The sequence below is a fragment of the Stenella coeruleoalba genome (genome assembly GCF_951394435.1).
Source record: "Stenella coeruleoalba genome assembly, chromosome: 12".
Lineage (NCBI taxonomy): Eukaryota > Metazoa > Chordata > Mammalia > Artiodactyla > Delphinidae > Stenella > Stenella coeruleoalba.
In genome coordinates this window covers 41881077-41895065 of record NC_137158.1, presented here as the reverse complement: position 1 = coordinate 41895065, position 13989 = coordinate 41881077, and the positions used below count along the sequence as shown (strand labels likewise).

Here is a 13989-nt window from a genome sequence, read left to right as displayed (position 1 = left end):
CTGTTAAGTATAGTCAAAAGCCTCTGGACCATCTGTCTTTCTAGTCTGTTATGGTCTAGGAAATGCTTGCTCTTGTTGCTTCTCATGTCCAAAATTACACTATTACAATCTTTGATCTTACAGGACTATATATTTGGTCAGTTGTTTCAAGTCATCTAATCATCATTAATTTTATTGAAGGCTCCATCACACATATGGTAGTACTACAAGAAACAGTTATCTTGCAAAATAGGCAGACTGCAAGTAATACAGCTAGTAACATTAATAAGGTCCTAAGTAAGTATTTAAGCTAAGAATTTCCATTAGTTGAGGCCCAGTATCTCCCCAGGTCATCTGACCCAGTCTGTTCTGCACCAGTCTCTTATCTTTAAGGGGAAAGATGTATTTGCATTGTACATAAAGTTCACCAAAGATGTCTGCACATACAAGGCGTGTGGTGGGTTATAAAATTTCATGTTTAAATTTTTCTTGCCTTAAAATGTGAGTTTTTATTTCATCAAAAGAAAAGAACAGATAAATATTTAGGATTTCACTTTTTAAGCTTTCCTATAAAATGTCCAGATTCTAGCAGAAGGCTCTCTCTCAGTCACTGATAGATAGTGCCAGGATAATTTTGCCAGGCCAGCCCTAGATTACAGCGAGAATAAGGGAGATGCTGGCTCCATGTAATATGCTCTTTTCAGATTAACATTTTGGAAAATCAGTTAAATAAAAGGATTGGGCAAGTCTGGAGTACCTTCTTAAGAAGAAAATTGTCCTGTTATGTTTTCTAATGCATTAAAGCAATGAACCTCAAAACATCCTTTGCATCTGGAGTGGTCTGTTGTCTGGGATGTGACAGCAAAAGCTGCTGCATGATTCATGGAGCATCATGACGACTGTGAGAGTTTTGAGGGATTAGGCGGAAATACTGTTGCTCAGTAAGATAAATACCTTGGCCACAGAACTTGTTTTCTTTGGTTCCAACAGCCTCAGTTGTGCACACAGTGCCAGCCTCCAACACAAGTCAGAATTCCTCACTAAGTATGTTTACTTAATGTGCATTTGAAATTAGAGACTGGCTTCCTTCCACTTGACTTAGATACATGTTCCTTTTGGTTTTCTTATCTAATTTTGATGGATGAGTTAAGAGAGTTGCTTTGGCTAGCTCTGGAAAACCTCCTTCCTGGCTGGGGCTCTTGCCCTTTCCCCCCAGGAGGAATTTCAGTGGACCAGTGTAACCCAGAGAGTACTGTTTTGTTAGTAGGAACTATGCATTAGTCTCACTTGACCCCATGCTGTTTACCTTGGTTAACACATGCTTGGTCAGACCATGGTGGCCCGACTGTATCTGCCTGAGATAAAGAGTAGATAATCTTGTATCCTTCAAAGATCTATGCTCTTGGTCATATCTCACAATTTCTAATAGGAATGCTGTGGGTAACAGACCTCTGTGGTTTGGGAGCACTGTTCTCCATGTCTGGAATGCCCTTCTTGGTCTCAGCCTCTTAGTCAACTTCTGTTCCTCCTCCAAGACTGACATACCTCTGTAGAGCTTTCCTGACTTTTTCTCCCTGCCTTCCTTGCTCCTGATTTGTTCTCCCCTGTATACTCCATGCACAAGGCTATAGCAGTTCTTAACTTCCCTTCAAACCTGCCTCTAGTCTCCACGAGGTTACTTATAATCTAGTATTTGGAATTCCTCCAAACATTTTACAGCAGTCTTGTGATTCCCTGGGGAGGGGAGTAGTTATCAGTGGAGAAGGACATAACTCTCCCGTTACGGTTTTCAGGGACTGGGAAAGCAGTTAAATCTCTACCTACCATCTATCACCCGGTGCTTTAAATTATTCACATTGATTTCCAATCCTTACAGATTGCGTGTGATCACGTGAGCACAGACAGCCTGGCTACTGACTCCAGCCCTTCAAAAAAGCCCTGGTCTGTCTGTCTTGATGACAGGTTTGGCTTAGGTCATCAAATTCGCAACAAGCAGTGCCGCCTCTATTCTTTAGGGTAAGTACATTTTACAGCAGAAAACAAAAAACGCTCCTGCAGGCAGCCAACGCTTTTTCAGCAACACAAATTATGAATGGTTGCAGGGTATAACGGGTGCTATGCTTCTTCTCCTGCCATCATTTCAGACTCATCTCTCTGTTATGTAACTGTGGGCACTTGCAGAGCACCAGTGGCCAGGGCCACTTTCTCTCCCATTCTGTTGGTAGTAAGTTGACAACTTCCATTTTCAGCATGATGATGATCCTCTTGGTGAAGCCGATGATTCTCAGCTAGAATTAGAGCATTCTTATTAGAAACAGAAAAGTATTAAGAATGCACCTAGAAAAAAAAGGAACAGTGAGTATGTTAGAAATTTTATGCTCAGTTATGATGAGTGACCCAAGACAAATGGCCACTGTTGGATTTTTATGTTTTATGTTTATTTTATGTTCAATGCCAATGGTAAATCTGTGTGTACTTTTACACTGTAAAAAGAAAGAAGAGGGAACTCCTATGAAAATAATGAGATTTTGTCAAAACTGTGGGAAGTTATTGATATTCAGTTATTCAGGCTGAAAATGACCTAAATGTATGCATAGATATAGAGGGCTTTTTGTAAAAGGGTGAATATAAAATAATGAGATTATATAAAAAATACACGAAACGCATCAGTATTCATATAAACAGTCCCGAGAATTTTCAGATTATATGTGTCTCAAAAAAAAGGTAGGAGAGGGTTATTTTTGTTTGGAATACTCTGTTGCATCGACTCTAGAAGCTGTGTGGTTAGGTTCTCAGGCAAGATCCCTGGAGTCCTTTACAAAATACTGGGGACCCTCACAAGTGTCCTCTGCTTGTTCCTCACCGATAGGTTTCATCTCCTCTATGATTTACATTCAGGCTCATGAGTGACAGCTGCCACCCAGAATCCTAAATGATAAGGGTTCAGAGCTGATTTTTGGGTGCTGTGGAGACCCACCAAAAGGTGCTAACGCACGGAGGATCACGACCGTTGTCAAACTTCACCAAACAAGAATTCTTAGAGTCATTGTGGATTAAAACAAAAGCAAAAACAACAAGTTTGAAATAAGTTTCAGGATAATGGACACATTCTTCTATGGGTTAAATGAAGAGCCATGGTATATTATCAGTGGAGCGTGGTACACGGTAGGCACTAAATATATATTTGCTACATAAAGATTGCTTGAGGCAAGAAGACTAAAGAGGGAAGCTGGTTCTGCCATGGTTTAAACTAGGAGCCTGAAGATTAGGAAATGAGTTGCTCAGCCAGTTGATTAGAACAGAGCTCTTTTTCTGGGAACCCACCAGCTATGATGCAAGATTGTATAAAGAATGGGAACTTGTGAGAGTCGAAAGTTTATTTTATATCATATTAACAATGTATGAAAATAGGTCATAAAAATAATTGCACAGTACTACATGCAAATTAGAGATCTCAGCTTGGTCCTGTTTTCTTGCTCCAAACTGCCTTTATGTTTTGGTTAATATTTTACACCCCGGAATAATTTCATTTAAAGCATACAACTGTGTAAAACAAAACTGTGAAAGCTGTTTTGGGGGAAATTTTTCACGTTCCTTTTTGCTTTCCTTATACTTCAGAGCCATTAGATGAAGTGGTTCTGCTGTGAGATTTCAGATTATTACATGTAAAAAGGTAGTTTCTTATTTTCATTTAAATGTTCACTATTCAAAATCAACTTTGTAAAGAGCAGATAGGAGCAGTTGAATTCCACTGGGAAAAGAAGTGAATATATTTTAAGTGCCAACATTTGATTTAAAACCTAACAATGCTTAATTGAAAACTGGAAACTAAAGAAAATATTTCTTATGTCCTAAAAAAGGATGCTTTGGATTGTGGATGTTTGTGTTGATTGTCCTGTTACTCAGGATTGAGAATCTTCTCAGGTGAATTGCTTGCTTCAGGGGCAGGTAAATAGCCAACTGACAACACCTCAATTGATGCTGAGGGAAGAAGTGGTGGTCCTGAGGTGCAAGCATTTAGGCGTGTTGGGATAGCTGTGAGATGGGTGGGGAGGGCAGGTGGCAGGTGGGTCACGGGGCACCCACATCCAGGCAGTATGTGCTCCAAACCTCAGGGCTGTGGCAGCCATTCCTATCCTGAGCATAATGAATGAAGCTGCAACGGAGGGGTGAGGAGGGGTGGTGGCCTTCTGGGGGTGAGAGGAAGAAGGGATCTGAGGATATACTGATCAGAAAGCAGAGGCTGAATGCCCTCCTTCTGATCCATGTCCTACCTTTCTTCCACTCCCAAGAACTGAAGCAGCCGTCACCTCTACCTTCTCTCTGATGTCTGAAATTTCTTTACTAAGAATCAAAGCTTTTTATTCTGTAGTTAATGTAAAAGACCTTTTTCTAGGAGAGTATACTCTGAGTAAAGTTCAGTTGAAAATTTAAAGAAGCTCCTTTTCAATTTTGAAAAGGGATAGAATAGACCAATTAAGATAGGGGAAGGCACTGAAAAGGAAGGTTATGTTACGGAGAAAGAGAAAGAGAAGAGATAGGAGGAGAGGATGTGGGTTCACATGATGATATTTTGTCTACTGCATGACTTTAGATGGGGCCTGCCCTGAAAGTCTTTTTGTGTGTGAGGTGGAGGGGTGATGGTGGGGAGATGGGGTGGGGATGAGGGTGGTAGCTAAAGTGCATTGGGAAAATCATCTTTTTATCCTTCATGTCAAAGATTATATTTCAGGGGTAGGAGTGGGAATAGAAGAGAAAACTTGAGAAGGGATAATACATAGGTAAATCTTTTTCATCTCTCCTTTAGTTCTCTGACATGTTAATACCACTTGGTTTGAAGACAGATTCTCAATGTGAGACAGAAGAAAATTTGATACTGATACATGGTTAGGCAACAAGAGCCAATATCTTAGGCAGAAAATCTGGGACTTCTGGTTGCCCTGAGCATTTCAAGAGGAATGAATGAGCTTCAGAGCCAAAATTTTTATCTTTCAATAGTTTAATTAGCACAGCAGGAGCTCATATTCTTTTTTTTTTTTTGCGGTACGCGGGCCTCTCACTGTTGTGGCCTTTACCGTTGCGGAGCACAGGCTCTGGACGCGCAGGCTCAGCGGCCATGGCTCACGGGCCAAGCCGCTCCGCGGCATGTGGTATCTTCCCGGACCAGGGCACAAACCTGCGTCCCCTGCATCGGCAGGTGGACTCTCAACCACTGCGCCACCAGGGAAGCCCAGGAGCTCATATTCTATATGAATGAGGAATCAGAAAATCATGGACCCAAGGACCCTTTTTAGACAATTTTTTTCCTAATCACTCTCCCCATGAAATTTTAATACTATAGATACACCGTATATCTATTTATGTAACATATGTATTATCTATGCTTTAGACATAAAAACAAGAAGATTTTTTTTGGCCCTCAAGAATCAATTTTTGCCTGCTTAGGTGTGATATCATCCCTGTTAAGAATATATTTTAGATGAAGTCTTGTCGTTTTATGCAATGTTATTTAATAAAAATTAATAATTATAAAATATTTTAATCCACTCTTCAATGTCATTTATGCTTTGGAAAACCTATTTCTCCTTCTCTAGTAGTTGGCAGTTTACAGATCTAGATAATTATTTGGCCAGATTCTCTGGTTCCTGCTAGGATGAGGAATGGACGACTGAAACTCCTCCTGGGAAAAACACTAATTGTCTTACTTCTTCCAACCTTTCTGTCTTCAGTGATGAGAGTTAAAAACTTTCCCTGTATCTGCTCTGATTTTATTTTTTTAAACAGCTTTAAATTGAGGTATAATTCACATAACACACAATTCATCCATTTAAAGGGTACAGTTCGATGGTTTTTAGTCACCACAGTCAATTTTAGAACATTATCATCACCGCAAGAAAGAAGGCCTGTACCCAGTAGCACTGACTCTCAATTCCCTCCAACCCTCTTTCAGCTCTTTGTCTCCCAGTCCTAGGCAACCACTAATCTACTTTCTGTCTCTATAGATTCACCTATTCTGGACATTTCAGATAAATGAAAGCATATAATATGTGGTGTTTTGACTAGCTTTTTCACTTAGCATAATACTTTCAGGGTTCATCCGTGTTGTAATATGTATCAGTACTTCATTCCTTTTTACTGCCAAATAATATTCCATTGTATGGGTATACCACATTTTATTTATTCATTCATCAGCTGATAGACATTTGGGTTGTTTCCACTTTTTTGGCTACTATGAATAATATTATTATGAACAGTCATGTATGAGTTTTTGTGTGGACATATGTTTTCATTTCTCTTGGTTATATACCATTTTATGTTCCCACCAGCAATGTATGAGGGTTTCAATTTCTCCACATTGTCATCAACACTTACTATTATTGGTCTTTTTGATTATAGCCATCCTAGTAGATGTGAAATGGTATCTCATTATAGTTTTATTTTGTTTCTCCCTACTGGCTAACGATCTTGAGCATCTCTTCATGTGTTTATACTCTGAGCTTTTGCTTCTTAGGGAACATAAAGGATAGTCACCTCAATACTCTTGGAAATATTTTAAAAGAATAACCAAGGACTTGAAACAGTGCCACATCCATCCCTTCTACTCTTCAGTAACACTAAAGGGGATGCAGTTGCCAGCACTGTAGCTAGTTCAAGGGACACTTTTATACAACATGGGAAAGGCATTTGCTCTCTCAAGAACCTTTACTTATCTGCTGCATAATCATTATAGTGATTAGGCGTGGTGCCCCCTAGAGTTGTTTTGTGCACATCCTGCACACCCACACTTAGGGATCCTAGTTGTTGCTTTCTGAGACATCAGGAGAGGAGGGCAAAAATGGTTACTCTGTTATTCTACTACCTTTGGCTGTTTAGTCCTGTTATCTGCCCCCTTCCTATTTCTTCAACAAATCCCTCAGATTTGATGACCTTTCTGTACTGAAGAGTTTTTGTGATCTCAAACCTCTCCATTAACATATACAGCGTAATATTTATAAGCATGAGTTATATAATTTATCTCTCTGCCACATAGAAGGATAGGTTACAGTCTTCATGAAGGCTTATACCTTTGAATATATGTATTAACAGCTTAACTATTTCAAAAATGGGTTATAGTAGAAATTGCTAATTGTCCCCCAGTATTCATTCTTCCATTCTTCTTTGGTAACGGAACTCCTGAGTTTAGCAGGGCACGTGGCCACCTTGCCAAAGATTGCATATTCTAGCCTTCCTTGCAGCTACAAGTGGCCATATGACTAACTTTGAGCAATGTGATATGAGTGCAAGTGATGTGTGCAGTTTCTAGGCCATGCACCTAGGAGGAAAGGATGTGACCTTCACCTCCCTTTTTACTTTTCTTGATGGCTGGAATGCAGTTGTGATGGCAGTAACTGGAACAACTGTCTTAGACTTTGAGGTAAAAGCCATATGATCATGATCTATATATATGTATATATATAGATACAGATAGACAGATAATTTCTATAAAGTAAAATTTTCTACAGCGAATTCTCTTTCCAGTTAAATAAGTGCAGAAAATAGTTTCCTTATAGACTAAATAGATTTTTGCTATAAAAAGAATTTTCTTTTACTTAATTTATTGTAGTTATTTGTTCAAAGATCTTTCTTCTTTACTACTTCTGAGTTTCTTCAGATCAAGGATCATGTTTAATTTATCTGTCTCTGGTGTCTAGGGTACTGCCTTGAACATATAAAGTGCTCTGTAAATATTTATTAATAAACATGAATAAGTCAGTGAAATGTAGCCCATTCCATGCTGTGTTGGATATTGTACTGTATATTCTGGGAATTCCAGACCCTACCTAATAGTTTTCTTTTACTTAGTGCAGCATTTTGTGGGTTTGTCTGTCATCATTCATCTATCTCCTCAGCACTAGGGATATAGAAATAAGCAAGATTGACACAGCCCTTTACTTCATGGAGCTTTACTATCTAGTAGCTGACAGTTTCCTAGATCCCTAAGTTCACAAATATTCCTTCCATGATTCTGTGTCCTACCCTTACTTGCAGTGAGGTAGAGTGTAAAGAGCCCATGCTTTGGAACTACCTGGATTGGATTTGAGTCCTGATTTTACCCCTTTGGGCCACTTTTTGCAACACTTACGTATATTAAATTTGTTCTTCCTGTTGCTTTTTACACCTACCACAAACTTGACTAATTTAAACTAAGTGTGAAGAAGTAGCAATACCATTTTGAATAAATGAAAGTAAGAATTACAGACCTTGATTAAATAAATGTAGTTTATTACTTTCCAATACAGTACATATTATACATTTAGATTAAATGGATTTTGTTTAGTAAAAGCATAACAGAAAATTTACAAATTTCAGTAGTTTCATGTTATTTAGTGTATCATACAGAATAGTTCCCCTTCATCTAATGATTAACTTATATATGTGTATGTGTACTTATGATATTTCTAATAGAGAATCCTTGTACATGTGTAGAAAATCTCTGGAAGGATACACAAAAAATTGCTAACTGATTATCTCTGGAAATTGATGGCTAAAATTCTCCTGGTAGGAAACTTTTTGTTTTATATACTTATATACAACTTTAACTTTTTCTAAGTGTGTTTGTTATTTTTTTAATTGTAAGAAGCTAGTTTAAATTGAAAACATATCAATACATAATATAGTGCCTTACTAAAAAAACTAGTTACACAGCTGTTATGTGGTTAATTCTTAAAAATTTCTGAGGGCTTGATTAAAATACATACATGTTTTACAGTGGAAAGTGTTTTCTTGAAATTATATTTTGAAAATTCATGGAGAAATCATTCACTTTTTTACATAGAAAATTTATATGGAAATTATATTTAATGAGTACTTATTTGACTAGTGTTTTGTTCTCTTAGTAAAGCTACAGGACTGCCATTTTTCCACTGGGTTCCATGTTTCCATGATAACACAGGTTTTGCTCATCTAAATTTCAAAAAACTCTTTTTTTTTGGCCATGACACACGGCTTGCGAGATCTTAGTTCCCCGACCAGGGATCAAACCCAGGCCCTTGCAGTGAAAGTGTGGAGTCCTGACTATTAGACTGCCAGGGAATTCCCTAAATTTCAACAAATTCAATTAAGTGAAAAATCTCTTGGGACAGGTGAGTTCTATAACATTCTGATCTATAAAGAAATAAATCTGTGTACTAAAAAGTGCTTTGCAGCGTCTACTGCAACTCTTAGATATACATTTAATGCCAGGTTTATCAGTTAGCTGTTGCTATGTAACAAGTCACTCTAAAACTCAGTAGCTTAAAACCATTATTTATTGTTGCTCACATGTCTGCAGATCAGCTGAGCTTCAGCTGATCCACGTCAGGCTCAGCTGAGAGACTTTACTTCAGGCTGAGGTGGCTAAGGGCAGCTGTGTGTTTCATAGAAGGCCAGTGGATTGTCTGGGACACCTCTGCTCCTCATGTCTTTTAGTTTCCTGAGACCAGCAAGCTATCCAGGGTATGTTTTTGTCACAATAATAGTACAAAAGAGTGAACCATTGTTCATTCTTGAAGTGCTCGAAGCCTAGGATCAGGACTGGTATCATGTCCCTTTCTTCCAAAAAGCAAGTCACATAGCCAAGCCAAAAAATCAAGGGACAGGAAAGGACACTCCATACGTGATGAGCATGGCAGTAGTGTGGATGAAGGGGTGAAGAGTTAGGGCCAGCAAGTCAATCTGCAACACCAGATTAGATAATGAACAAATTGGGGGAAAGCTTGGATAGAGATTACAATGGTCTGAGCTGTGTGGGTTCAATAGGAGGTTGAAAATAGGAAACAGGATCTCTTGGGTAGAAGGAATGGGAATGTTTGTGAGAAGAGTGCTGAATCTTTTTCTAGCCAAAAGTGTCAAGAGAATTACAGCTGAAGAATAGCAGAGGGCTAACATGACATGGGTCCGGTGAGATTAAAAGAATGTAGTGGGAGTGAAGGGAGAGAACAAGGCAAACAGAATATTAAGAATGTTTAGGTGGAAGATCTCTGTAGTGAAGACTTACTTTAGTTAACTAAATTGTTACCCAATAAGCTTGTATATTTCCAAATTATAAAATAGTCTGTAATAGTAGAGTCTAAGAGGATGAAGCATTTCTGCCCTGGGTTCAGGTTTGGCCAATGCATTATAGATACTCTGGGATTTTGGTATCTTTAAGCACATCTAATTATAGTATTTGGGGCAGAAAAGTCATAATCACCTTTTTTTAAAAAAAAAATCATCTTCTCTTGGTTAATTTCATGTGTTTTCATTCAAAATGATGCTTTAATCAAAGTTATGAGTCTTATATCACCAAGTAAGGAATATTTATGAGTAAATTAAAAATTTGTAACTATGAATATACCACAATATGTGTTACCTAACTGGGTACTTAAGTACAACTAATTCATGATTTCTACCCCCTGCTGATGTGAATTTAGGTGATATACCTCTTGCTTCTTGAGTACTAGATCCAGTAGAACCACATACGTCTGCCTTTTTTCTTTAACTGTACTATTTAAAATGCACTCCGTTCTTAAGAAAACAGCTGTTGTCTTTAAGTCAAACTGCATGCACAGCGCCATAGCCATGCACCTCTCCCTAAGGGAACTGTTGCTCAGACTTATATTTTTGACATATTCTGAGAAAATCTCTTAAGACGACTAGATAGTCTTCTTTGTTTCATTGCTACTATAATTTATATCTTTTTTAAAAAAATCAATTTGATACGCTTCTACATGTTTGAACATGTGGTTCTCTGGTCTGCATTTAGCACATAATTTCTCTCCTTTCTTTTATCCAGAAGCTTTTAGCTTTAATGCTTTTTGTGAAGGAAGGTTTATGGAATGTGTACAACAAGCCATGTGTTAAAACAGGAGAAGGCTTGATATGACTAAGAAAATTGACCTTGGCACTGTCATTTTTGTCAATACAACACTTTTGCTCCATATATTTTTTTGTTGTTGATTTTCATCCTCTTTCTTTACAGGCTGGGAAGTGATGATACCCATTTTGAGGTCAGCATGGCCAATGATGGATGTGAAGTGCATCGTTTTGATCCTACTGTTAAATCAGCTCATGTTCTGGAGAGTGAGCGTTTTTGGTATCACCGCTTGTCCGTCGACTGGCGGGACTCCCATCCAGCTGTTGCTGCCCGAAAACCATATAGCAACACCAGAAAACTGAGAACCATTTTGAATGAATTTGGGCATCACAAGGTCAGATTTTTCATTTGATTTCATAGTTAAAGTGAACAAACTCATAAGATTTTTTTTTTTTTAATGCAAACCAAGGATTGGATAGTTGAAGGTCCAGTTTTAACCTTACTGATCACTTATCATTATTTATTGAGTCAGCTCTGTAGATATAACGTTTGGGCAAGGATAGAGATTTTAAATTGATTTCAAGATTTTAGTTGCTTTTGAGTAGTGCTAAGGTTTTGACCAAGACTGGGCAAGGAGAGTAAGAAACTTACTCTGGTGTGGGCTCAAGAGTACCATTTCCATTTGGGAACTGATTTTAAATTTCCAGACAGAGCAAACTACTTATGTCAGCTTCAAATACAAAAAGTAATCAGAACCAGGTTTGTGTTTGATAAGAGATCGCTTGTTTCTCACTGTTGTAACAATGATTTTGAGTCTCTTAAAGGTCAGAAGATACATGTAGCTTTGATTAAAATGTACTTTGTAAAATTGAATGGACATTATATGTATTGCAACTGATATAATTATGTCAAAAGACGTCAAATCTCTACAAATATTTTATTGTGAATGGATAGCAAAAGGAAACTCAGTCTTTGAACTGCATGTTTTGAAAGCAATTTTTAGATGTGACTAATTGCATTCTGTAGGTAGATACTAGAGAAATTCTCCTGAGTGTAGTTGTCTTGCCTTTGATTACCAGCTCTTCTTGGGCTTGGCCTATCTTGGCCTATTATTCCCAGCCAGAGATGACATGTAATTTAGGACATGCCAGAATGGGTGTTCCTGAGATACAGTGTACATGGAACTCAATTTTAAATCTGAGTTGGCTGCTTGATCTTTAATAAAAAGACTTTTCCTCTGCACTGTTCTTTTTGCTCCCCCTCCCCCTCCTCCCCTTCTTCCTCCTCTTCTTCCTTTTAAAAAAAAAAATCCAAAAACAGAAAACAAAAACTTCCTTTAATTGGACAACAGGAACTTCTTCAAGAACAACTTCAAAGAATTTGGTGTTCTTTTAACATGTGTTTTGAATTTTGTATTTATTTTGATTTGTATTTTGACTTGCCATTCAGAGTAACTAGCATTTAATAGTTAGGAGCCTTAATGAAACACGTATAGGGGTTTTTGCGTAAAATCTTTGAACAGAACCCAAAGAAGTGAGAGCATTTTTTCAGAATATTGTTTTGTTTTTGCTGCATGTTACCTTCATAGACATGTTTTTTGTAGCTGAAAATTACAGGCTTGACCCTTTTAGCATGTCAACTCTAGGTTATTCAAAGAGCTAACTACTGATTCCTTGTGTTCATTTAGGAGTCTTGCTACTCCCCCTTAATGCTCTTTACATCCTGGCCCTCCACCCCCATTCTTCAAAGAAAAGACTGAGTAGAGAAAAGAGGTGAAAAACACAAAGCCATTTTGCTTTTATTGGATAATATTTTAGCCAAAGATTTGGAAAATGTGAGGATAAAATTGACTTTGAAAAATGATCTGTGGATATAATTTATCTGTGCCACATTTCATATGAAAAACGTATTTTCGGATAACCAGGTAGGCACCTGAATTGTGCTTGTTTAATTAACTCCATGGGAGCTGCAGTGGGCGAACCTTTATGCTGTAGCTGAAGCATGATGCCTTTTACAACACTGCTCCTGAGACAGCAGAAATATTTACAGTGATACTTAAAAGGGATAAATGTTTTAAAGGATTTTTTATATTCTTAGGGCTATTTTATTGAAAACACTAATAATGACACTTAAAAATGATTAAGATGGTAATTTTATGTTGCGTGATTTTTACCATAATAAAAAAAAATGGAGGAAAGAACCCCATAAATAGTGAAAGTGATCTGGCTCAGAATTGCCAAGTATGTATTTGTCGCTTAAAAAAGAGTCCCTTGCTGAAAATCGAAAAGATACTGGTATTCTTTCATAGAGATTTTTTGGGTGAATCCTTTAAAACAAAAACAACAAAATCTAAAGCCATTGGTGAGTGATTGCTTCCATTAGGAACATGCTTCTAGCTAGAAGCTACGTGGTGCCAGATAAAAGGAAACCTCATTTCTGGCCTGCAGCAGGCAAGGTCTGTTTTCATTTCTCTGCATGTGTACAGACCCTGGTAAATACGATGTAGCGCTCTGGCAGGGAAAACAAATGGGAAAAACACACTAAAAAATGTCAGTGTGTTTGCCTTGCCTCCTTCACTTATTTTTCCTGCAAGTGACCATAGAGACCAAAGGGGTTTTGTTGTTTTGTTTTCACTTCATGACTTTAAAATATCACATATAGTTTTGCGATGTTTTCCATTTTAAGGAGTTATTTTTCTTCTTCTCTTTAGCCATATGTACATTCCAGCAACTCAGGAAAAAAATGTAGGCAAAAATGAAAGGCAGAATTTTGAGATGGTGACAGTAAAATGCATGTGGCTTTCTTACTGCTTTTAAAACTCTTGGGTAATTTCAACTTCAAGCCGTAAATCAGAAAACCTTTCTAGAGCATCAAGTGAGAGCAGCTGTATCAGCAAAAGTGTGTGCACGAGAAGCCCAGTCTGTCAGGGAATAATATCACCTGGGTCCAGCATTATTTGGAATGATTAACTGTCTTCTCTTGGCTGAAGTGCTTGTTGCTGTAACTATGCATAAGAATTTTTCCAGAACATGACTAGAAATATCGAATCTGAGATTTCTGCTCATATTAATCATAATGGTTGCTTTCTTCTGAAGACTTTATTACACAGAGTATCCTAAATCATCCAGGCTGGTTAATGAGAATTATTATTTTCAGTCATAACCATGCTGGAGATAATATGAATAACAGGACTGACT

The 13989-nt window shown here is 37.7% G+C and overlaps 1 protein-coding gene across 5 annotated transcripts in view; it reads left to right on the top strand.

Annotated features, from left to right (window-relative positions):
- The window catches only part of METTL24 (methyltransferase like 24), a 125002-nt gene that overhangs the window by 53656 nt on the left and 57357 nt on the right, over positions 1-13989 (top strand). For all 5 annotated transcript variants that reach the window (XM_079938836.1, XM_079938834.1, XM_079938835.1 and 2 more), the window contains 2 exons: positions 1856-1995; positions 10958-11186. In XM_079938836.1, coding sequence (XP_079794962.1) covers positions 1856-1995; positions 10958-11186 — 369 coding nt within the window. The remainder of the gene's footprint in view (positions 1-1855; positions 1996-10957; positions 11187-13989) is intronic.